The sequence below is a fragment of the Solea senegalensis genome, linkage group LG1 (assembly GCF_019176455.1).
Source record: "Solea senegalensis isolate Sse05_10M linkage group LG1, IFAPA_SoseM_1, whole genome shotgun sequence".
NCBI classification, from domain to species: domain Eukaryota; kingdom Metazoa; phylum Chordata; class Actinopteri; order Pleuronectiformes; family Soleidae; genus Solea; species Solea senegalensis.
Genome location: NC_058021.1, coordinates 15,515,434 through 15,540,758, shown reverse-complemented (window position 1 = coordinate 15,540,758; position 25,325 = coordinate 15,515,434). Strand labels below are relative to the sequence as shown.

At 39.7% G+C, this 25,325-nt stretch overlaps 1 protein-coding gene across 1 annotated transcript in view; it reads left to right on the top strand.

The window, feature by feature from the left end:
• The first annotated feature begins 1,372 nt into the window (after positions 1 to 1,372).
• The window catches only part of pth1r (parathyroid hormone 1 receptor), a 44,384-nt gene continuing 20,431 nt past the window's right edge, over positions 1,373 to 25,325 (top strand). The window contains exons 1-2 of the mRNA XM_044042399.1: positions 1,373 to 2,525; positions 21,032 to 21,134. Of these exons, the coding sequence (XP_043898334.1) occupies positions 2,457 to 2,525; positions 21,032 to 21,134 (172 nt within the window). The 5' untranslated portion in view covers positions 1,373 to 2,456. The remainder of the gene's footprint in view (positions 2,526 to 21,031; positions 21,135 to 25,325) is intronic.

The window sequence follows — 25,325 nt, the reverse complement described above, 5'->3', positions numbered from 1 at the left end:
AGAGGCTGTGGTTTCAGACATGAATCACCATTGAACCGTCATAGTCATGCTACTTCCCTGTTTATTGGCACATCTCCCCCCATGTTGACACAATTGAGAGCTTGTTCATCACACATTGTACGGTTTGCATTACACGTGCAACGAAAACCTACAGGATCCACTTAGAAACCTGAGAAAAGACATCTTAGCACTGGAGTTGGTGTGGAAAGACTGTCAGACTGATTAACCAGCAGAGCAGCAGGTACACTTGGTATGCTTCAACAACATCAAGTGCACGTTTTAAACTTTAGTAAAAGAAACAGGAGGAAGAGAAAGGATGGATGAATGGATAATTGCTCAGAAAACACATTTAAACACAGAGGATTCCTGAATTGTAGATACAAGCAGTGTAGATTTGTAATAGTGTACATTTTGACAATTACACTTGATGATCTTCAGCACAGAAGCTGCATCCTTTATATGCTGAGTTTCAGACGCTTCCTTCAGGACAGTTTACTCTCCCTAATAGGAGCAGTGAAAGATTCAGCTTATCGTCCTTTTTGTGATTTATGCTCTCACTGTGTGTGCTGTTAAATGTATTGATCCATCTGCATTTGAGTTGTGCTGTGTGCGTATATGTGTATGAATGCTATTACTACTGCCTGTAAGAGAAGATCCTTCTTCGAGGACATTTAAATTTAATTTGCAAGTTTCAAATAACAGCCTTTTAAAATCGCATACACACACACACAGGCGTGTATGAGGTCTGAATAATGAGTTAGACTAAGCTATAACTGAGCTTCAACAAAATAGCATCGCAGTCTTATTAATTGTGTCATATTTTTCCTTGTTTGTTGCAACAACAGTGTTCTGTGCACCATCTACTCTATATATCCTGTATTTCCATATATCTATATATAGTCTTTCCGTAAAGAGAGTAGAATCATTAAAGTGAGCAAAACACACATCGGTTGTTTTTTCTTCTTCTCTTGCTGAGACTGTTCATACATTCACTTCTTCATGCCACATTATCCAGTGTTTGACTTCCATGTAGAGACACGTTTATAAACTATGGAAATTACAGTAGGACAGAACACAGAGTACCTGAGATAAAAACGGACATCTCCTCCTGCTTTATGTCTGGGTAATCCAATCCTACTAGATGCAACTTTTGAGAAAGTACAGGGGGAAAAAAACGGTGGTTTGGCAAAGGCCCTGCGATCTGTTGAATGTGGAGTTTGTTTGAGGGGTGAGAAAATATGTCATTTCGGAGTCGTGGTTTATTCCAACGTAAGAGAAGGCGCACCAATGAGAGGCTTTTACGCTCCACCCTACCTGCCTCCTTTCCGCCCCCGCCCCTTTCCATCCACATACTCACTACTGAACACGACCTGCAGCCTTCCTCATCTGGACACGCTTCCCAACACGATCTGCCTTCACGTTTGCGTTTCCGCCGCGCACAAACACTTTACACAAGGGGTTTGCGCGCTGTTTGTGCGTCAGGCTGAATTTGGCTTTCTCTCGATAGTAAGTAAGAGATTCTTGAAGCCAAGTTTACTGGCGCTTCTCTCTCTCTCTCTCTCTCTCTCTCTCTCTCTCTCTCTCTTCTCAGATTTTGACATCACCGTAGTAAGACAGAGCCGAGTTTCATACATTCGGTTGACGTGTGGCCGCTGCCACGCTAGATTGTGTTCAGGGAAAATTACGCATGGGCATTTCTAGTAGGAAAGATGCGAGAAGAAAGTGGAGCGCAGCTGCAGCCGGCACTGCAATCAATGAGATACATTCTATGAAAAGTTAAACATTTTACACTCTGCTCTGTCACGTTGTTTGTTGTTTTATTTTACTGGCAAATAAATAACAGTAAATCACCTGGGACCGTGCTGGTTCATTGCGCGATGGCACAACACTGCGTTGACGGTGACACGAGTCACAAGGAATCAAAGAGTGAAATTTAACAGAGACTGGTGATGGAGTGACACATGCCGGGCTTTATTTTTGTCCAACACTGATCTGACGCCTAGACGAGACGACTGGAAGAAGCCATAAGGCGCACAGCTTCATACTGAAGTGTTTAAGTTAGTCTGAGGGGAAATTTAAAAGACCTAAAAATACAGCGTTGGTTTCTTCCCCTACAAAGACTCATTTGAACTTCCCACCGCAGAGCGAGAGCGACATAAATAGTTCTGACATGTGGATGTAATTTCAGAAGAGGAAAAAAGACAGATGCAGAGAAATACAGAGAGCGCGCTCAGCCTGGGCATATAGTAGATTATAGGAAATTAAACCGAAGGCAGAGCGAGGCGATTACAGAGTTATGATTTCACAAGCCGCCATTAGCAGAGAGCGGTCAGATGGAGTGAGAAAACACAACTATCTCTACTTCGAGGAGAGTTAAACGCGAATCACATAGTTGCATCTGAGCATCACCGGCGTCTGCAAGGAACTCTTGGAGGTAGAGTTGCCTCAGGTCAGGGATGGGATCCACTCTGCTGCTCCACAACCTGGACTTTCTCCTCATCTCACTCCTCAGCTGTTTTTGTCTGGTGAGTCATTTTCTTTACATGCACTTTCCTTAATAACTAAACTGTCATATTGAAGGTCTGTGATGAGCCACAGATCATTGACAGCACTTCAGAGAGCAGCTGCACACTCACATGTGACTGTTTGTGCTTAAATAACTGGAAAAAAAAACCTTAATAATATTATACTGTTTCTACATATACATGTATGTATATCTATATATTTTTACATGTGTGTGTGTGTCTATATATACATGTGTATATATGTATATGTGTATATATATATATATATATATATATATATATATATATATATATATATGTATGTTTATGTGTGTATATATATAAAAATGATTTTTCATATGAGACCAAACCCTTTCAGCATCTGCACAAGTTCCCTCTCAGTTGTCGATCAGTACAATGTCTGGCCCGTTCTGACTGATTCGATTGGAAAGATCATTGGGTTGTTAACATGTGTAGAACGAGACACGGAGGGAACAAGAATTGAATGACAGTCAGCTAATCAACATGCAAACAGGTTGTTTGTGAGAGAGATGGTCGTGTATTGACTCACATATTGACAGTTTTGTGGCAGGACCTGAGAGAATAAATACAAAGGTGTCAACAACAATGTTCCTGTTGTTAGGGATTGTTCTCTGCCGTGGTCACAATGAATACAATATCACTGGGTCTGTGTAATGCAGCGTCTGCAACCCAGCTCCTGTAATAGGCACTGCACTCTGTTTACTATGGATTGTTCCACTGCTCTGCATCGCTGCAGTCAGAATGTGGAGTAAATATTTAATTCATAACTGAACTGCATCACCTGAACACTTTTCACCTCTGCAAGTCACTGCTCTAATCATTTACTTTTGTTTGACATTGTGATTTCTCAAATATTGCCACAGCTTTTTTTTTTCCACACACACACACACGCACACACACATATACTGCACAGCAAGTGGGTTCTGTGTGTTTTGGCTGAGGCTGGTCTGCATTCAACAGGCAGTTTGCCCAGGTTCTGAGGTACAGTGCATTTTCCCAGTGATGTGGTCCATCACTGGACCGCAGTGGACCTCTAGGCTCATTGGTTTAGATGGCAGGGGAAAACAATTATAGCATAGCTGTGTATTTATAGCTGATTCAACATTCAGTCATTAAAAAAGGCTCTGTCTGTGAATGGTGTTTACCCGTTTTCGAGTTTGGTGTTTGCTTAGTCTTCCTCTCCACAAAAAAAGAAACCCTTTTTCCCCCCCCCAAACTGTGACCAAATTGGACGTTGATTTCACTGAAAGCCACAGCTAAGAGTGGAAAATCTGTGTCTCTGTTTATAGAAAGAAAGTTTTTCTTTTTTAACACAAGATATGCAATTTTCAAAATACAGGGTTGTGCCACTTTCCAGAGGCTCAGCGTGTGATTATGTCTTTGTATCAGTAGGTTTAGGAAGTCTTCATATTCCAATCCATATCATCAGGGACCATGAATTCATTACGGCTACCAAAGCATCTAGAATCTGTTGCATTGACTGTGCAACAGCACATCGGGGAAATTTGGAGCGGCTTATATTAACTACATCAGAGCGAGACGCAAAACAAAACAAAGAAAGAAAGCAGTAAACATGTCTGGTTTGGCTCAAGCTGGGCTTGGTGTATCGCTCGGACCCAAGCGCTGCTCAAGCTCACGTTGATGGAACAGTTCATGATTCTCTGTGGCACATCTCACTCATGAGTCCATGTTCTTTCACACTTCAGCAGCCAGGCTGCAGTGACAGACAAAGCTCTAACTGATATGTCGTCCAGTGTGACTGCATGGCCGCTTTCCTCTCTCACTCGCTTATTACATTTGTTCAGCGGAAGCACTGCTTTCTGGAACCTCACAGGGATTTAATTTCTACCTCATGACCGCGTGTTTTCCTCGGTGATAACTTGCATGTGTCTGGATCCTCGGTGGAAGGTCAATGGAAGAGCAGTTTTGACTAAGCTTGAATCAAAGTTGACAACTTAATCGTGACGAGGAGAGTGGCTCGGTTGTTCAGTGGGGCAGACATGTTGAAAATGCGATTGTCAAACTGCAAACCGAGAGTTCAAACCTCAGCCAAGGCCACTCACAGTGTCAATGCACTCCCCCTGTATCACAAGGTTAATATTTGTTAAAAATTTGTTTGAAAATGACTGTTTAGTTTTGTCAGCAGATAACCATTAATTTGATAATAAATCATTTTCAAACCACAGCAGAAGGAATGAACACATGCAGCTTCATCCAAACACACACAACAGGAGATAAATCTGTCAAACAAGCACAGAATTCATAGTAACATCATCATTTTTTTATATTAAAATTGCTTTTTTCATGCCCATTTAATGGATTTCAAATACACCCCGTTATAATTTCTGTCAAATTGTGTTTGTGTTGCAGAGACTGCTGAGACTTTTGTTGTGATCGCCTCTTCTAATCACACTTGGTCTGCAGCTTCAAACAGAGTTATTAAACAGACGTTGGCTGGTGCTATCACATTCATGAAAATGTAGGTTATCAGGCCAGTAGAAAAGTGACATCACGTATAATTAACTGCTTTTGCTCTTATTTCAAAATGATTTAATTATGTTGTGATTTAGCTGGAATTTGAAAAACACGTCTTTTTAACTCCCAACACATTGTTCACCTCCAATTGGAATGTCTCATTAAGCACTCGGACAAAGATGTGTTTGCTGTCCAGTTTAATATCCATTATGCAACGCTCATTCACGAACCAAATTGCAGGTGACATGAAAGGAGCAGCTTTGTTATAATTGCCTGCTATTGTTTTAAGACGCTCTGTGACGTAGCTGACCAATGTAACAAGGCAAATCACAAAAAGAGGATCACTCCTGAAGCCTGAAACAGTAGCAAATATAATTTGTCTCCGGCAGAATTGTGATTTTGGAATTTTGTAAATCATTCTGTCATCTATTAAAATAGCAGGTACCTCTTTGATTACGTGATGAGGTGCGACAGCAAAGGGCTATACCTCCGGCAGATGGAACCATTATTTCATGATGTATTTATTTACTCAGCAAGTTGTAAACCTCCACGTAATCTTCATTCTCTCTGTGAGCAGACTCCATTAAGACACAGAAGGACAACAAAGCCATGTCAGGACCAATTTGCTCCTTCTTACAGTGCACTTCTGTCAAGTCTCTGTCATTTTTCTTTGAAAGGAAAAGGCCCCGCCCATGCTTACACAACAGATCTCATCAGTTTGTTTTCAGATCGTTTCAATGGTCATTTTAGCGGTGGGAGGGGCTGAGAATGTGTGTTTTTAGCTTTGCGAGAACTAAACATTTTTGGCTGGTCCTCAAATCTCTAGGACTTTTTGGGGGTTAAGACCTGGCTTTAGGGTGAGGGTTAGAATTTTGGTTAGGGATTGCTTCATGTTTATGAGTGTCCTCAGTACGGATGCTATGCAAACGTGTGTGCATGCGTGCGTGTTGTGTGTGTGTGTGTGTGTGCGTGTGATGTAAGACCAGGCTTAACATCGTGACCTTTACTGCTCTCAACAGGGGAAGAGAAGCAGCAGGACGTGTGTCAGAAATGATTAAGTACATTTTTGGCAAAGACATCCACACAACCTTCAGACTGTAACAAAACTTTGTGATTTCAATTTTGTCGTCCTTTGTGACCCTTTTTGTGTCCTCCATGGTTTAAAAGGCCAGTCTAACAATTTAATCTATCACTTAGTGCTGTGCTTTCATGCTCCACTGAATCTGTCTCCACAAACATAAAGAAATTCCTTGTCTCTCAACACTTTGTGAAGCAATTTCATTATTATTAACTGGTGGAAGTGTGTCCATCCGGCCATGTGAATTCAACAATGTCCCCACTTGAGAGCGTCACGGAAATATATGTAAAAGCTGTGAATGTTCTTAGATATGTTAAATATCTATAACATATCTAACATATAACATACATGCGACACAAAAACGTTGTGCTGGAACTGTGTATTGAAAAAGAACCAAAAAAATACTTTCATTTGACACAGGCAGGCCACATGGCTCGCAATGTTGCCTTACAGCAAAAAGACCCCGGAGTTTGCATGTTCTCCCTGTCCAATAACATGCCGAGGTTAATTAGACACTCTAAATTGACCATGGGTGTGAATGTGGGTGAATGATTGGTTGATGTAATGGTAATATATGATATATGACAGGTTTTTTTCTCCAATTTTTCCCCCTTCAAATAACATATTGTAACAGACATGTTTATGCACGACAGTGACATCACTCATTTTTGTTTCCACATTAATGTTTAAAATAAAAACACCAGTTTGACCATGTATGCATGAAACTGACCAATTGATATTATCAACAGTATCAGTTGACACATTCAATTATTACATGACACCACACCCAGTTTAATACAAATAAAGGTCTTATGCAATATACAGTATATAGTAGATTCCATCCGACTCCATCTCTCCTCCAGTTTGGGGGTCCTTGGCCTTTCACACAGTAGGCACATTTACATGTACCTCTCTTTTCCTGCAGGCACACATAGGGCGAAAGGCGGGGTAAACCTGCAAACAGGTTGCCAGTCCATCACATAGAGACTAACAACCATACAACCATTCAAACTGGACAATCCGAAGAAAAAACAAGCACACTCGGGGCAAAGGCCTATTTGCCCCGCAAATATATGTAGTGAAAGTGATTTTTTTCCACCCCAGTCTCACTGTCTACATCCATTGCATAGGTCACAAAAACAACACGTCCTGTTTGTGTTTTAAAGTAAAAGCACACCACCATTTCAATTCCCAAATATATATATTTTTTTCTGTGAAATATTTGTAGCATTGATGAATATGCAGCTTCATACTGAAGAGTCTTGGCATTTAGTTGAGTACTTAAAAGAATGTTAAATGATTTCCAAAGGCAAACTCTGTGTGAAACATAGCAGAAGCTGCACAGAGGCTCTGTGGCAGGTGAGCAGCAGACACAGTTTGCGCCCAGTGTGGATGACAGAGATGCCGCAGATCAGCACACACGCGGTTAGTTGTGACATATTGTCAATTTAGAATTTGATATTAATCCTTCAAACCGGGCAAGGATGAACCCTTGCAGCTTTAATCAGGATTAGACTTAATGAATTTCATCCAGCAGGGAACCAACACTGTTCCTCCATATAGTGAAGTGCACTGATTGTGATTATGCAGTGATACGTTTTAATTATGTGTGCCTCCAATTTATCAAGGTTGAATTATATGGAACTTTAACTTTAATAAGTTGAATACAAATGTAATGCCATGCACTCAACATGATAAAGTGGTTGTGCTTCATATTGTCCTACCCTCTGCCACATTGCGTCGTAGCTCAACTTCAGGTCACTTTTTTTTTTTCACAACTCAAGGTCTCAAAGTTTTTATTGTCATGTTATTGCTGCAATGAAATTCTTCTTTTCCAGTGCCATTTGCTGGTCCTAAATGTAGATGAAGAGGTAATTCTGAACATACCCAATACTTTTTTTGAGCTTTTTATTACTTTGCAAATTGTCACATCAACACTTTAAATTAGCCCTAAGCTGTTACTATTACAACCTACAAAATGGGAGTTTTCACTGGCACAATCTGGAATTATAGGGAGGTTTACCCTTCTGTTCTCCAATTGTTGTTTCATTGATATTCTCAGAAAGTGCAAGTTGCAATTTAAAAATAGAGAGTGCCATTTTGACTGTCTTCTCAACAGTGTGCTTTTTAGATTTCCCCCTGTTAGTTAGACAGGATAAGAGTATTGTATGATGTCACCCTGGCTGGCTCTACTCCTTTATAACCAGGTCTCAGTATGAATTGTTAAGAAAGTCTTAAACACATTGTTATGAGGTGGTTGCAGTCTAATGATGCCTATAAAGAAGGCAAGATACTGGAAATAGTAACACAACAAGTAAACACTAATGTATGATGTCATGAAAATGCTGATGGTGAATATAGTACTCCATGTAAGCTGCCGCGTGTTGAAAGCACTGAAACGAAATGTGATTAAAAATATATTCATCTCACCAGAGTTGGGCTTGTTCTTGCTCCATCTCTGCGTATTTCTTATGGAGAGTGTGTAGCTCTGGGGAGATGATCCACAGATGCTGCACTCAGAGTCAGTGGAACACACCGAAAACAACGTGTTCTTGCTCTCTGTATCATGTCGTGGAGCGGGGACTGTGAAGACATGGACATCAGCGGTGGAGTATAAAGTGGCAGGGTTTGCGAGAGAGCACGGATGATGTTAATGCCCACCTTGGTCGGGGTGTAATGAGGTTACGCGTCGGCTGATTTGAATCGCACTGTTTTGTAATCGCATTTTGCAGCACATCGTTTCTAGAGATGTGTTGCTGTCGTCACCGGTCACTTCACATGTTTGCTTGCAGTGATCTATATGTTCAGTGTTTCACTACAGAGCTTCACAGTCGCTTGGGGAAATCCAAGATAACTAAAGAGCAATCTGTATTCTTCAACTGCTTTGTAGAAATGGTGCACATCCTCATGTCGTGGCTGTGTTTTTTTTTGTGTGTGTGTGTGTTGACTGACACATTGCTCAGTTAAGACCTTTTGAGTCAGACTCGTAACGTGTGTGTTAATAGGCAGGTTCTCAGTTTCACTGGCATGGTAAGGTTATACTGTGGCAGTGTTTGACTCAGGAAAAGGCTTGTTTTCTTGACTTACCGTGACCTCTGTTATTTTTTCCCCCCTTAACTTTTCCACTTGAAGAATGCGACGGTATGTGTAACTCAATGCCAGTTTCACACCTCGGTGAAAAACTTACACGTCTGACAGATATTTTTAATGATGTGCCTCTTCCCGGTGATCTTCGGCATTCGCAAATATGTTGCTGTTTGGATATGTTGCCCCTTTTTGTGCTTCACATTTTGTAATCTTGACAACTTCTTGATGGGTACTAAGTAAATCATGCGTCGACAAAAGCGTGAAACTATTTCTCGTCGTCGTTGTCAACATGTCATAAATGTAACGGTGATTTCTTTTTTTTCTTCTTCTCTTAAGAGTCATCTTCTGCGTGTCAGCTGATGTGTCTGACATGGTTTATCTCAGAATTGTTAAAATTTGACACATTTCAGAGAGGCTCAGCTGGCTTTCCCCCTGACAGGCGTCTCATCATGTCCAATATAAAGCCAAGTGTTGCCCTATTGGACAGAAGAATAGCAGTCCATAATGAAAAAAGATGTGGGACACACTGATAGAATGCACACGCTATGATGAGTCTGTGTTCTCTGTGTGTCTTTCTCCAGCAGCTATCTGCTGTATTTATATTGTGCCGAGGACTTCCTTGCAGGCAATATGATTGGAATCCCACAGCACCTCAGTTGAGTTGACATGTGAAAACTCTCAGCAATGTAGACGTTTTTTGCCAGTGATGGATGTTTCTGTTCAGCCCTACCCCCACTGTCGACGAAGGGACTACATTTTTAAGTATACAAAACCCTTTTAGACTTATTCTACTCCCCTAAATACATGGACTGGGTTTGTAGACAGTTTAAAGGCTATTCTCTAAATAATCAAGAGCAGGGAAAATAGACCAGTTCACACCAGTTGTTCACGTGATTTGGAAATCCCTCAAATTTCAGGCAGGAATACTCCCTTGGCACATGGCTTATGGCTGAGAGAAGGCCGGGTTTCTTAAAAGGACCTTTTATTTGTTTCATTGCAAAACTCGGGGACTTATGGGTTTATAAGTATGCACTTCGCAGCTCCAGTTTTTCCAGCAATAAGTAAGAAATCCTCACATTGCAGTGGAGTGGAAATCTGCCAGTTTTGAATTCAGATAACCGTGTGACGTTTGGCTGGACTTTGCTTAACTCCACGGCATTTAACACCCGGGCCAATGGGAGCACAAACTTTGAGTGTGGTTGCAAAGTTGTGGAGTTATAGTGCAACTAAAGTTGTTCCATGTGAATCTGCTTTAATTCTTGTATGGGGACTGTAATTTACTAATTTAATGTCAACTGATTAATTAAAGTATTTGCAAAACACAGGATTACCCAAGTGAATTGCATTAAATCAATGAATAGAGGGTTATATTAGTTAATTTCCTAAAAAAATTAAAATAAAAATCTCATATATAAAATTGCAGCAAATGTATGATTATGTTTGTGGATTTGTGCATGGCACAAACGACACAGTGCATTCGTGGTGGGACACTCAGTGATTCAATAAGCCGTCATTATCTCTGCATCCATTTGCACATCAGTATACGCAAACTTCCCTGACTTGAAAAAGGGAGTTCGAAGCTTACCAGACCTCTGTCATCTGCACTTCATGTCTGCCTCGGACTATTAGTTGCTTCTACATGAGGCACCTAAATTGAAGCTGTCAGCGGCCAAGTTGCTTTGTGGTTTTCCAAGGGAGAAGAAAGAATGGAATAAAAAAAAAAGAAGAAGACTACCACTGCTTGCTGCACAAAAGGAAATTCAAATGAGTCCCTGTAGACAATTATTCCTTTGTGCAAAAGACTTAATTGTGGTTTCAAACCAATTCATAGACAGGACATAACACGCACTATATTGAACATTTATTATATTGCTATTGGAGAAAAATACATTATGTTATTGTGATTGAAATGTCACCCAGCTTTAGAACCCCATTGAAAGAATGGGATGCTGTTTTAGATCTGTGTTGCAGTGGTTTCAGTTTTATTTACAGTATGTAGCGAGGCAGAAGTTGTGCAGTGTGGAGAAAATGTAAATGGATTAGTTAGAACTATGCAGATGTGGTAAAGCTCAGAAACCCTGGCCCCAATCCTTTCATGTACCAAGGATCAGTTCTACTTTAGTTCAGCACTCCTCTAGACCATGGATAATGTTTTATCTAAATTTAAACATAAGAAGTTCTTGCTGTTAGACGAGATTGCTATCCACAATTTCATTATTCAAAAAAAAACTAAAAACAACACCTCAAACACTTCATAATATGGTTTTGTATTCCAATGATGCAGAGTAAATGAACTCAGACTGTGCTGCTTTGCTGCACAGTGTTGACAGTGTGCGTAATGTGTGATATTGCCTTGAACTGCTCCCGTCCATGCACACTGTTTTTGCCGTTTGCTGTGGACTTTTGACTTCAAACCAGGAATTCTGGTCCTTTTCAGTCACATAAAAACATGGTTCAAGGATCCCAGCACCGGTGACCTTGTATTAAGTGGAACGATCACGCTGACAGGGCTGTTGCAGGCCTCTCAGTTGAAGTAAACCTTTAACAGTGGAGTCCATGTGTGCTTGCATATTTTTTTTTTTTTTTTCACTCACCAGACAGTCTGAGCTTCTCCATCCTCAACTGTATGCATTAACATTTGTGACACCGATGTGTATTTAATCCTTTAAATGCAGTCTTAATGCCACATATATGCACTGTATTCTCCATGTCTAAGCCATTAATACCTCGGCACGTCATTTAGTGCCTTTGTAGCAACAGATTTGCAGGAAAACAGCTTTTTATAGAGAACCTTGTGTCACAAAATGCCAGGAATCAATGACTTGATTAAGAATGTCTGATGTTTCTTTAATCCTAAAGAATAACCAACATGAATAACCTTTTTTGCAGAAAGACACATACCGCATATTGTGTTTCTTCTTTTATGAGTGCACTTTGTGCTATTTGCTGAGATCTTTAGGGAGCATCAACACGATTTTGCATCTGCTTTAGGTTTTATTTTGCGTTTGCTCGAGTGAAAGGGATTTTAGTCAAGGTGACCATCTGCACAAGGTTCATTCTCTTTGATAAGTAGAATATTAGCAATCACTGGTAGATACACCTTGGTTGATTAAGTGGCGCCTATTAAGTCCACAATGTTGAGGATTTCTGGGAAATTTGCACTTACGGGTGTTATATTAACGACCTTGTCCTAATTGCTGGCAGGCAGCAGGCTGCATGTTACCCTGTGGAAAAAGGGTTGATTGCATGAAGTATTCTCCTCTGCATGTGTGACCTTTTGTACTCTAGTCCTCTTACGCTTTTGTTCCAGTGTGATTGCTTTACTTGGATGTTCGAGGGACAGTTCAAGCTTTTCTTAGTGTGGTTTTATGAGGCGTAGACAATGACTTCTTAGAGCATGTGGCCAAGTGAGCTGTCAGTTACCCTGTGACATGGACTCTTGCTCTGAACTGATCACAGATAAGAGGACAGAAGGGGCAGCTTTTCTGACTGAAAACTGAGATTTGTAATACAAAGAATGTGCTGATCCACTCATGCCACCAGGAGGTTCAAATGTGTTATCTTGCGACTTTGGCGTTTGAAATCCTTTTTCTTTTGGAATCATCAAAGTGACACAAAACCAAACGTGGCAGCAGTCAACCAGAAATTCTTGTGTCCTTACCAGCTAATAATGACAGAACACTGTACCAGAAAAGGCTTCTCACAGTTGATAAAGTGGCAAACATATTCTAAAGAATTAAGCAGGCATAGATTTTACAAGGTTAATCTTTTTGGAAACCCATGGTTTGTAACCAAAGAGTTGTTGTTTTGAGAGTCCACTCCAGGTCCAAGGGCTGGAGTATCCCTAAGCGAGTCACTTACACCCATTGCTCATTGTTTATTGGACTTTGTCTCTATGTGGCCCTGTGATGGACTGGTGACCTGTCCAGGGTGAACCTCGTCTTTCACCCTATGTCAGCTGGGATTGGCACCGCAACCCTCATGTGGAGGTTAAAGGTGTAGAAGATGAATTAATAAATTACGTTGACCCCAGCCACAGGAGAGCCTTCACTTCACAGAAAAAGCCTTTTGTGAAGTGGGAAAAATTATTAGTCATTCTTAATTTCCGCAGCAGTGCACTGATTACTGTGTTACACTCTGCTCCTGCAGAAGGAACACTCTTCATTAGGTTACAAGGTTAAAAGGACAACAGTCTCTGGCTTTTGACTATTGAGTGTTTTTTTCATAGAGTTCAGTTGAACATTCTCAGGCTACTGACCTCATTCTTCGCACCCTGTGCAGCTCACACTGTGTCTGCATTTCTCTCTCTCTCTCTCTCTCTCTCTCTCTCTCTCTGTGTGCATGTGTGGGTGTGGGTTGCATCTTTGTACAGGCAATTCTACATATTCTCATATTCTGGTTCGCTGACTTCAGTTTATGCTGTAATGCAATCACTACATGAAAGTATAGTCAAAAACGCCTGTATGGGATCAAATCTGAGAGTTGAATTGTTAATATCTGAATGTGAACCCCTCAATTTGAACCTGATTTGAACAATTTGATCATTTTCTTTAGAATTTGAATTAAAATGTCAGTAATAAATGAATAAATGAAAGGAGTTTGGTTTTGTTGAATATATCATTTTTAGCCATTTGTAAGAAATAACAACATTCATGGAGCTTATGAGACAGTATTTCATAATGAAGCCGTTTGTTTTTAATTGGGCACAAACATATTTGTCCTCTCAGATGAACTGAATGGAATGTGATAATCAAAGGACTTTACTGTGTAAAACACATTTTTAGCAATAATGTGCAAAAAAATAATGACAAATAATATGAAGTGATGCAACATTGTCCCTCGAAAAAAATTTAAAAAAGTAAACATCAGTGTGTTATTTTAATGTTCTGCAACACTTTTCTAGCCGTTATTACCACAGAGGCAACTGCAATATGGTGATTGTTATTGGAGTGTTGGTTTGCATCATGTAATCATGCATCATGTGCTCAACCATGTATCAATAATCTATAGACATATAGACATAATCCTATAGACAGTGGCTATATCGCATACAAGAGGAGTGAGCCGAATGTTCTGAATGCTGAGATTACTGATGGTCGGTCGAGGGCGGCTGATGCTCACTTCTATTTTGACTTGTGAAATGGCTTCTCTGTTGAGGCAAAGGCTTTGATGCTATAACATGAAATGTAATATTGAAATGAAAACCAGCCTTAAGGCAAACATTTATAATACTGGCAATAAGATTCGGCACAGCAGTTCTAGAACAGAGGTTCTGCAAATTAAATGCATTGATTACCATAAAAAGCCTTTGTAGCAGTGGTGACTTATATTTACCTGACCTGAACTAACACAGCATGTCCACCTCACCTAACAGTCCTCATTTATTCATGAAACCTTTTTGTGTAAGAAGTTACCTTTGGCAAGCTTTCAGACCTGAGGCTTATCCTTTTTTTAAAAACTTTTCTCTCAGCAGTATGTATTTTGGTGAAAACCTGGTTTAAAAATGAATGAGTCCATTAGAACATACCTGCTGCTCATCCTAATAAATATTTTAGAGCCCTACTTTTCATGACCTTATCTATTTCACTTGCACATGTGTTGTGGGTCAAGGTCATTTGCATCCATTTAATTAGATTGACCCACAAATTTGACTTCTCATTCATTATTACAGTTGATATTGTACGATGGGGAAAAAAAAGGAATTGTGTATTTCATGAGCTGAAGTCTATTTTCTAACATTGAATGTGAAAGTATAAAGTGGTAAATTGTCCTGGACAGTTTGTGTCTCATATTATTGTGATGGACTCAATTAGGAATAAATGCTAATATAAACAGTGACATCATCTTGTACTGCATTTTATTCTCAGCTCCCGTGATTTAGAGGCTTACTGTCGATGTTTCCAAGCCGTAACCAAGAGTGTATCATATGCCATTAATGTTACAGTGGTTGTAATGAAACCACACAATCCGTCACATCTGGAAAAAAAAAAAGCTCTAATGGATTACAAATCCACTTTAATATCTATATTTGAACCTGAAATCCTCATAAGCTGTGTGTAGAAAAAACTCACTATATTTACATTTACTCTGACTCATTGTCCTGCTAGCTGTGTGCCATGTGTGTCATTAGCTAACAATTTTGTGGCGTCCATTAAAGATGAAATGTGCGGTGCGTTTGATTGTTGTGTAACCACTTAAGCTTTTGATGAAAATTGAAATGATGCATTCACATTGCTTTATTAAAATAACAACCCATACTCCTACGTATTAAATCGCTGTGACTTACGTAAGATACAAATCGCCCCTATTAATTTAGAGAACAATGCATTCACGGCTATCGGGACTCCACAAGAAGTGCGCCGCCTCTCAAAGCACACACAATGTTTCCATCAAGGACAAAAGTGCTGTTCTTCAAGCTAACGACTGGAGTAGGGTATAATTAGGAACTAAATGCTGCTTTAAGTCAGAATGTGGTCTGCGAGCATTTCCAAAGGACAACCAGTCTTGTGGTTTGTGGTTTTTATCATCAAATGTAAATTGCACAGTTGAAGAGGAGTGGCACTGACTCATAGAGTTTATAATATCCAGGAACCTCATCCGCTAAAACATTCATGCGGTGCAATATGTCAAAAGTAACATATTCATGTTTTTTTCCAGATAGAGGACAGGCCATTAAAAACAAGATTCAGCGGAGTTATAATTTTCGAGAAACCCCCCCTCCCCCATTTTGTGGAGGAAAAAAATGTACAGGAAAAAAAAAAAAACCCTTGGGATCAAATTTTGAATATATGCCAACAACAAGGAAGTGAATGTTAGCTTATGGTGTAAAGAATGGCAAATGACCAAAACACGTACATAAAACAAACATTCTACTGTATTCCCATAATAGAGGCATTTTACAGCGACCTGAGTAAATATTATTCTATATTATTTATCATCCATGTGATGAAGTGCGACCTGGGAAGGAATGTCTCACTTTATACAACCATTTACCGAGCAATCTCATCCTCGCTGGATCGCGGATCAGTGAACAGAGGGCGGCATTATTGGATGACTCTGAAATGACAGATAAATGAATATGTGTTTGTGTTTCCAGGCAAAGGCACAAGCAGAGTTGAGATCAGGGGGTTTACGGTGACAATCAATCATCTCGGAACACTCATTTGAGATTGTGTGTGTGTGTTTCTTTGGCGCACGGCTCGACCCTTCACTTTGAATGTGTAAATAGTTTCATCCTGAAATGAAAACCACTTCTTCTATCTCATGGAGGGAGGAACGTACCTGAATTACAATAGAAACGGACGATTCCATCCCATTAACATCACGCACATGGCGATTACACGACATAAGACACCGCATTTATATCACAGACACATGGAATTAGGCTTCCTTTATAAACGGTGCATGCAAACAGAAGTGCAGCAGCTGCTTTTACTCAGTGACAGTCATGCATCACATTTGAATCTGTGTTATTGGTTTAAATGAACTCATGATGCTCATATTGTTCATATTTGACATGAAGATGGATGATGCTGTTGAAATCCAAACTCATGTTTCAGACACTCCTACACACACACACACACTGACAAAGCAGCGTGGACTGACTAAAGCAGAGTCAGCTCTAGAGACGCTGCATGTGAACTGGCAGTTGTTCTCTAGCCACCTCTCTGTGAAGCACATCATAACTTCCCCCATCACTATAATTAAATCGCACTTTTGATTTCCTTGGTAAGTTAAAAAGATCCTTCATCTTTTACTGTCTATCACTTAAAGCATCCTATGGAAGGATTCCTATCTGATTCAGTTAACTGCGGTCTGTCATAAGTGATATTTTTGGGTAATTGTCTCTCAAATTACAGCAAGTTGCATCACCTTCACAGATTCTCTATTCGAGTTGAGAATCCAATCTATTATAAAAATATTTTAAAAACGGCTATCTCACACGTGAAAAGATGATATTGTAACTTCAAATAGTTGCAGCTCTTAGCTACTATTGTAAAACTATGTTAATTATGGCACAAAAACAATTGTTTTTATTTGGCTGTTGTCACAAGATTGCTTTTTGTGGTTTAGAAGATGGCTGATACATTTTGGTAAAACTTAATTTAGGAGGTTATAGGAAGACACGTGTCTTATATTAGTTTGAATTAACTTCAGTCATTTAGATGTTACCAATTGAACATGGTAGTTGGATCTAGGCCTACAAGTAATGATTATTTTCACAAGTATTGTTTGGTCTGTAATATGCCAGAAAATTTTGAAAAATTGGGTCGAATGTGGAAATAATAATGTTCTGAAATGTCTTCTTTGGTGCACAAACCAAAATTACTCCGTTTTGTTTTTAATGATTTTTTGCTTATATGGAGCAAAGAAACCAGAAAATATTCACATTTAAGAAGCTGAAAAATCAGGAAGCTTGTTTTTATAATTAGAAAAAAGCCTCATTATTCAAATAATGGTTGCAGCCCTTGATGGAACCAGCACGATGGTGAATTGTTATTATGTAACGTTTCGTATTTTTCAAGGACATTGGGCTAAACTTTTAGTTCAATTCTATTGTAGATTTACACAGAATTAGACTATTTTTTTATGTTTTGTGCTTTCTAATGAAAGTCAACCTTGTAAGCTCCAGTTTCAGGAAATGACTTTGGTTAACCACAACTTCCTTGATTAAAAAAAAAAATAAAAATGCATAAGTTTGTCCACAATCAAGACTGTTGGTAATGTACCGTAAACCTTCTGTCTCCACTCAATGTATGCATGGCGTCTATCCACAGGAGTTGGCACAATTTCTTTTTCTTTTTTGAATTGAAAAAAAAAAATGTAAGAATCAACAAACGAACACTGACTGTATTCATCTGTGGCACTAGACAAGTTAATCTTTTATTACTAAATACAACATTTGGTTACCTAAAATAATTTCATGTACGTGCAAGTGCTGGAATTAGAATAGCAAAACAAAGTTGTAAAGGTGCCTTTACTCTCATAGTGTATAGTGTCAGTATTTAGTCACGGCGGTTCCACACTGTCTTGACACAGCAGCCTAAATACAGTTCTCTCAATATTGGTCTTATATCCTCGCAGAGAGCTGCAGTTTAAGTCATCAAGCCACAGTTTGCAAAGACAAATAGAAACTTGTGGTTTATTGAGTTTGTGTTCTAGCGAGCGGTGATGAAAACACACATATTTACATGGTGTGTATTTTTCTAATTTTCATTTTGGCTCACGCTCAAAAGCATTTAACAAAAAGAACACTGTGTTTTGAATGATATGCAGTAAATAAGAATGTCCATGTTTCTCCCCGTGAGGGTTGTGTTTACATTGGAGGTTTGGATGTTGGCCAGTGGAAGAGGAATAGTTTTCAGAAATAATCAGGGGGCACACTTATTACCCAAGACTCTCTTCTCAAAACTGTAAATGATACTCTTCTACATGTCTGCAAGCAGAGGTCTGTAGATGAAGAAGAAGAAGAAGTAGAAAAAACTGAATCTACATGCCTCATTTTAGTTTAATGTTTCACAGTGGCTTGATTTGTGCCGCAAAGGTTAAGATATTTGTTCTTAATGTGATGGAACAATGTTCTCACTCGCTGTAGAAATGAGCTGAACAAAGCGTTTCAGAGTGAGGCACAACTGGCTGACATTTCAAACCACTATGAAGAAATGACCTTGATTTATAGCCACATATAACATATTATTATCTAATTTATTTCCATTTTAAACTGCGAAAATCCACTAATGAAAACAAAATGTGGACTATTCCAGTTTGGAGCACGGGCATCCAGATTCACTGTCTCTATAGTTTCCTGTTGGTTAAGCTTTCACCTGAAGTAACACCAATGAAAATAGTGTCAACGTCTGCTGGAGCTGTCAGTGGAATATTCTATATTGGCATAGTTAGCACAGTAAACAGGTAGTATCTATCCTTGTTCACCTGCGGTCAAATGTTGTTCCATCTGTGGTTGTTTACTGTGCAAAGCCATAAACGTCTTCAATCTGTAACCCTTTTCAGCTCCCAGACTGGACATCCTTATTTCAGGGCTGCGAGTAGTGAAAATATTGATGGATTGAGGTATTATGGTTTTGTGTGCAGCAAAACCATGACAGCTTGGTATTTACAGTCTCATTTTAAGATCACGGAACTACGCACTCACACCAGAGACAATGTATACACGCCTTCGTTCCCAAATAACTTCTTGCGTCTGCATGCAGATTTAGACGTTTTCTTAGATAGTTAACCGGATTTTTTAGACCGGTACCAGAGAAGTCTGGAAAATACCAAACGTTTGCTTTGCAGCAGTGGCTTTGTCACGTCTTTTTTAAGCATTACCCACTTCAAAAATGGATGCTGCGTAATGTGCGGCACATCTACACTAACATAAGCAGGAACTTCCTAGTGAGTGAATACTTTTTTGACAGAATTAATACTGTTTGTTGCTGTCCTACCATCATTTACTCTGTCTGCAGCTGCTAGATAATGAGTACTAATAAGTGGAGTAATAATCCTTCTAATTGGCTTTGAAGGCTGATTCATTAGGGAGACGTGGACAAATCAGAGGCAAATAATTAGTGTGGTGTGGTGCATTTATTCAGCTTTTTTTCTTGTGTGTAAATTTAACCTCCCCTTCCTCCGTCTAATGTTTTATTCTCTGCATGTTTCCCCAGTGCATGTTTTTGATATTGCCAGAATTTACCATTACAATCCAAACAGGCCCCCGACATGAATTAGATTTGTTTTTACATCCAGCTGTGTGATCTGTGTTTGAAGCAGACAGTTGCAGCTGCAGTCAGGGAGTCAAGTGCTCGGAGTGAACGTCTGTCTTTCATTTGTACTATTTGTGCTGCATCATTGAACCACAAAGACAAGACAGGACATTTGTTTTGTTTTTTTTAGCCGTACCTCTCCAGGCACACATGGTAGTTTGTGTTTCAGTCTGTAGATGCATATTGCAGCATGCCTTAAAGCACCATGAAAGCTCAAATGTGTGTGTTTTTATTTCCACTTTCCTTGTCACACTCTGTTAAAAATAAATGTGGTCATTTTTAATACAGTCATATTTGTCATTGCCCAAAAGTGATCCGTAGGCAAACAGCGGGCCAGTCAGTGTGACTTATTAGAATGGAAATGGAAAATGTTTCCTTGACTGGAAAACCACACCTGAGCTACCACGCCACACTCACACACAATGTTCAAAAGCTGGGAAAATATTAAGTGTAAGGGAATATTGGAAATAAACGGTTGTTTTGGTTCATGTTATAATCTTGTCATGTCTGATTACTTGCCGTGTACCACAAGGATACAACCTGGAACAATGACCAAGTGAGATGAATATGATTAATTCAAGGAAAATGATTGTGACACTTGCTCTGTTAAGACATAGAAAAATATTAGCTCTTAAACACTTGACAGGGAAACTGTTACTTTGAAAGTACAATCTATTCTGACCTCCTAGACACATACCTTCCAGGCCACGCTGTCACTTTTACTCATATTCTATTTGAGAAATTTTCACTTGTGTATGTTTCTAGGAGTATTTTTACTGGGGGGAATTTAGATTGTGCTGTCTGCAGCACCATGACCAGGGATGTAGAGAGGGTTAGGGTGTTTGAAACAGCTGGATATCAGCCAACTGATTCATTTCATGCACACTCTTATTCGAATTCAGGACAGTTGCTTTAGATCCAGTTGCGTCTGCAAATGTGCATCTTTGGTGGGATCACAAACCCCTCGTGTTGATGTTGTAATCGTTAAAGCATTAGCATTGGAGATGTGGATTTCTTGTCACGTCGTGCATTTTGCAGTTACACTGATTTCTCTAACCCTGTCATCGTTTCCTTTTTCACAGGTTTACGCAGATGACGTGCTCACCAAAGAGGAACAGATTGGCCTGTTGTTCAAAGCCAAACAGAAGTGCGAGGGTTCCATTAAGTCAAAGCACAAGGTCCCTGGTAAGTCAAAAAGTCAAACACAACGCTAATCCTGGCATCCTTAAAATCATCTCTGTTTATATAGCGCTTTTCATACCCATTCACATGCTACTGACACAGCCATCAGCAGGGTTAAGTGTCTTTACACGTCAGCCTGTAGACTCATGGAGCTGGGAATCTAACCCACAACCTTCCATTTGAAAGAGGACTTGCTGTGCCACTGCACGCTGACATTTAATAATTAGCACTTTAATGCGGGTAGCACTGTTGCCTTCACGACCCAGTCAGAACCCCTTTGTGCATGGGGTTTGCATGTTCTCCGGGGCTTCCTCCCTCAGTCCAAAAACAGGCTGATGTTGACTGAACACTCTTCACTTCACCCGTCGTCAGCTGGGATTGGCTCCAGTGACCCGCGACCCTCATGTGGAGGATTAACTGGTAGACAATGAATGGATGAAGAACATCTTAAGCGGATAAAGGTGTCTACTCATAATATGTTGAAATCGAAACGTGGTTGCCTTATGCCAAATTACACAACTATCCACATTTATGGTGGCATTAGAAGAAATATCATGGCCTCATCAATGTCGTCGACAGGATTTGGCATTTAACTGAATCCAAATAAATCCAGGTGGCCTGGTTATCATGATGGTCATAAGAGGGCTAAAACCACTGTCTAACCATTTCTGTACAAATCTTTAAAAGAGCCCCAGTAATGTGAGAGAATATTACAGGTGTTTCTATGTTATCATGCTGTTTTGCTGCTAATCCAATGTTTTTGCCAAAAAGGATTATCTACACCCATAGAATTTAATATGTGTAATGACATAATAGACTGACAAAGACATGGGTGTTTGCCAGGGAAATCTCCTCACTGAATGAGCGTGCATGTTGGACAGATAACAGATAATGGAATCAATAAGCCTGTCAATCATGGTTTGTGTTTACTGACCAAAAAACCTCATTTACTCACAGGTAGAGGTCCGAGAGAGGTGACTGCAATATGAAAACTAAATGAAACCCCTTTTGCTGGATGCGTGAGATTGAGATACAGGCTCATACAAAGGCAGTGTCCCGCTTCAATTACATTGATTATGTTTCCAGGGCTTTTCCACTGTGGCAACAGGTTGATTTAGGAGCTTCTTGTATCGGTTGCTCAAAGGAGACTGAATCTTTTTTTTCCCCAAAATAGAACTTTATGTGTTCAACCATAGCAAGATCTCTGATGAATTCTAGCTAGAGGGAGAGGTTCAGTGGAGATTGCAATAAATACCCGAAGGGCTGCACAGAACAGAACTACGTATAGCTCAGATTTGAAATACATGTAATATACAATGCAGGGGTTACCTTGACTACCAGCATGGCAACACAGACAGGAGTTTATCAGAAAGTGTAGGCGTTAATAGCACAACAATCAGCTGTAGAAGCCAGTGACCGCAACAGTGAAAGTGAGAATGTCTCACACTGTGACAACAGCTTTGTTCTTGATTGTGATAGATTGGAATGTGATTTCGTAGGACTCAAGAAAACAAATGATGTTTTTGACTGAGTATGCCCACTCTTTCAGCTGAATGTGTAGTTTTAAGTGGTTACATGTGAAAATGTTGCTTTGTTTTCTTTGTCCTCCCCGAGGCTTTCCAGACGCTGGGATCTAAGCTGTTCCTGGGGGTGTATTTGTGTATTTATGGGTGTCTTGAGAGCACCAGTTTTCCAACAGACGCCAGCATGTACTCTATCTCATTGTGGTTACTGTCATTTTCCCAGTTGATTGTTCAGAGGAGGATTTTGGATTCCATAGTCAAACCAATCGTATTATTTTCTCTTTAACCCCAGTGTGCTGTGGTCACGTTGAATTCCTCGACCCTCCAAACGATACCCCTTGTAAATGAAACACATAATTAAAAATGTTTACTTCCAGGCTCAGAACACAGGAAACCTTTGTTGACCATCCCTTGTAGTTACTTTGTCCTATTGTGGTATTTCCCCAACTTTTCATGGTTTTGATAAATATCCACAAATCTCAAACTGGATTTAAGAAACTGACAGAAATGCTACTATTGAGAAGTGCAGGCGCCGGACAGCAGCTTCTGTAAGATGCCCGGGATTTATATAACAACCCTGCACTTTTTACACGGTGGTCACGGACACTAATGAAAAGCAGAGCAGGCATTCATACATTAGCTCTCTCTCAGATGAGAGTGTGTGTTGTTCATCTGACCACATCAACCTTAATCACCGGTGACACGCCACAGTGACTGTGTCACACTTCAGCAGTCACCTCCAAGCACATCTGCAGTTGTCTTTCCTTTTCCTTTTTCTTATATTGTATTGCTTAGACAGTGAATTTGACTAACGCAAATTATTAATTTCAGTCTTCAGTACACTTAGACATGAAGAGCACATCGTTTAAAAAAAAAAAAAACACCAATTGAATCCATTCATATGCAATTACATATGAATGTTCGTCTTCTTATGTGTTGTTGAGTCAAAGTTGGGATTAATTTTATATCAAATATTTAGTAGTGATATAAGGTAGCAATAATTGCACAGAAGTCACAAAATAGACCTTTGAAAATGTTTTGAATGAACGATTGTATAATTTGTTCCGTGGTGCATTTCTGAGGACAGGAGCGACTGGCAAATCAGTGAGAGGCTTGAGGTGTTGTTTGAGGGGTACATGGGAGCTGACCTGCTGACGCTGTCACACCCTGAGCTTGACTCATCTTGCATGTGGTGACGCTTTCCTGACCTCTTTTGGAAGGTTGCACATGTCGGTTCCATCACATTACAGCTGAAGGAATTAGAATAAGCACATTACCTTATTAAATAAAAGGTTTCAGTGCAGTTGTTGTGTATGCCTGGATAAGCACATATGTGCTCATTACTCAGGCTTGATCAGAGTCATTTTTTTCTTTTCTTTTTAACATAATGGCACATACAATGCTTTGATTTCACTTGATTGGAACGTCATCATCTCTTCTGGTTGTCTGTTTGTAATTAAGCGATGTGGAGATCATCGCTGTGATGTAAAATAAATTTATGGAGACTGTCAAGATTTGAGATTAAGTTCAAAGAGCATTCCTTTTGCCTCCCGATGACCCGTGTGAGCATGGCTCCTTGAAGTGGTCATTCCACTCTTGTGTCATTTCTTTTTTTTTTCTTTTTCAAATCATCGTGTGTTGTGGTATAACACTGAAGCTGTGGGTTGAGGTAAACTGGGAGAATAGCGACGAGTGTGCTTTTTTTTTGGTGCTTTGGCTTTACATCTGTGTTTGTCTTGCCTCTGTCCTGCCTTGACCACCCCCAGAGGGTTTTTTTTTCTTTTCTGGCGCTGTAAGCTTGTGGTTTTTTGAACTATTATGGGAGATGTGGAGGGACGATTATTTTAAAACCCCACCAGTGTGAAATGTAGGATTTGCTCAGCGCAATCAATCGATCGTGCAGTTTCAGGTTCACTGAAAAAAGATGGGAGTCCCGTGTGAGGCTGAGACTTTGGTTTGGTTGCAATTCAGCATTTTATGTATTTGTTTTTATTTCTCATTTGTGCTTTAAATACACAAATGTCTCCATTACGCGACTGAGACAAGGTTTTCTTTGAGGGAAGCACTGAGGTTTGCCTGGAGAAGACAGTGGAGGGATGTGGGTTTGATGCCCCAGACCTTGCAGTGTGAAAATAGCGCAGCCTTCAAGCCTGTGGTCTGGGTGTAGAATAACACCAGCAATCATTGTAAAAGGTTGCATGTATCAGGAGAAAGTGTAATATGTGTTTTGACATCTGCAGGTCAGAACAAAATGAGTCGGGGGAATGAAAACCATATTAAAAACCCCAGTGACATCACTTAAACCAAAACCCCTTATAGTTACAGTTATATTTAAATCGTGGTCAAGCAATTTACTGGAAATTTTATATATATTTATATATATATATATATATATATATATATATATATATATATATATATATATATATATATACGTGTGTTTTCGTTGTTCAATTTAGGCCTGTTTGTAGGTGGTCCTATGGTAATAAAAGCTAGGGTAAAAGTGAACAGCAATTCTGCTTTACTTCCAGGATGTGTGGTCAGTGTGATTTTCAAAACTAAACGTTGTGTTTCTCCCAACAGAGTTCTGTAGGAATCAGTCAGCTCCACTCAGTCTGCTCTTTAATTTTCTACTCCGAGTGACAGGCAAATAAAAAGCATGTCGTCATTG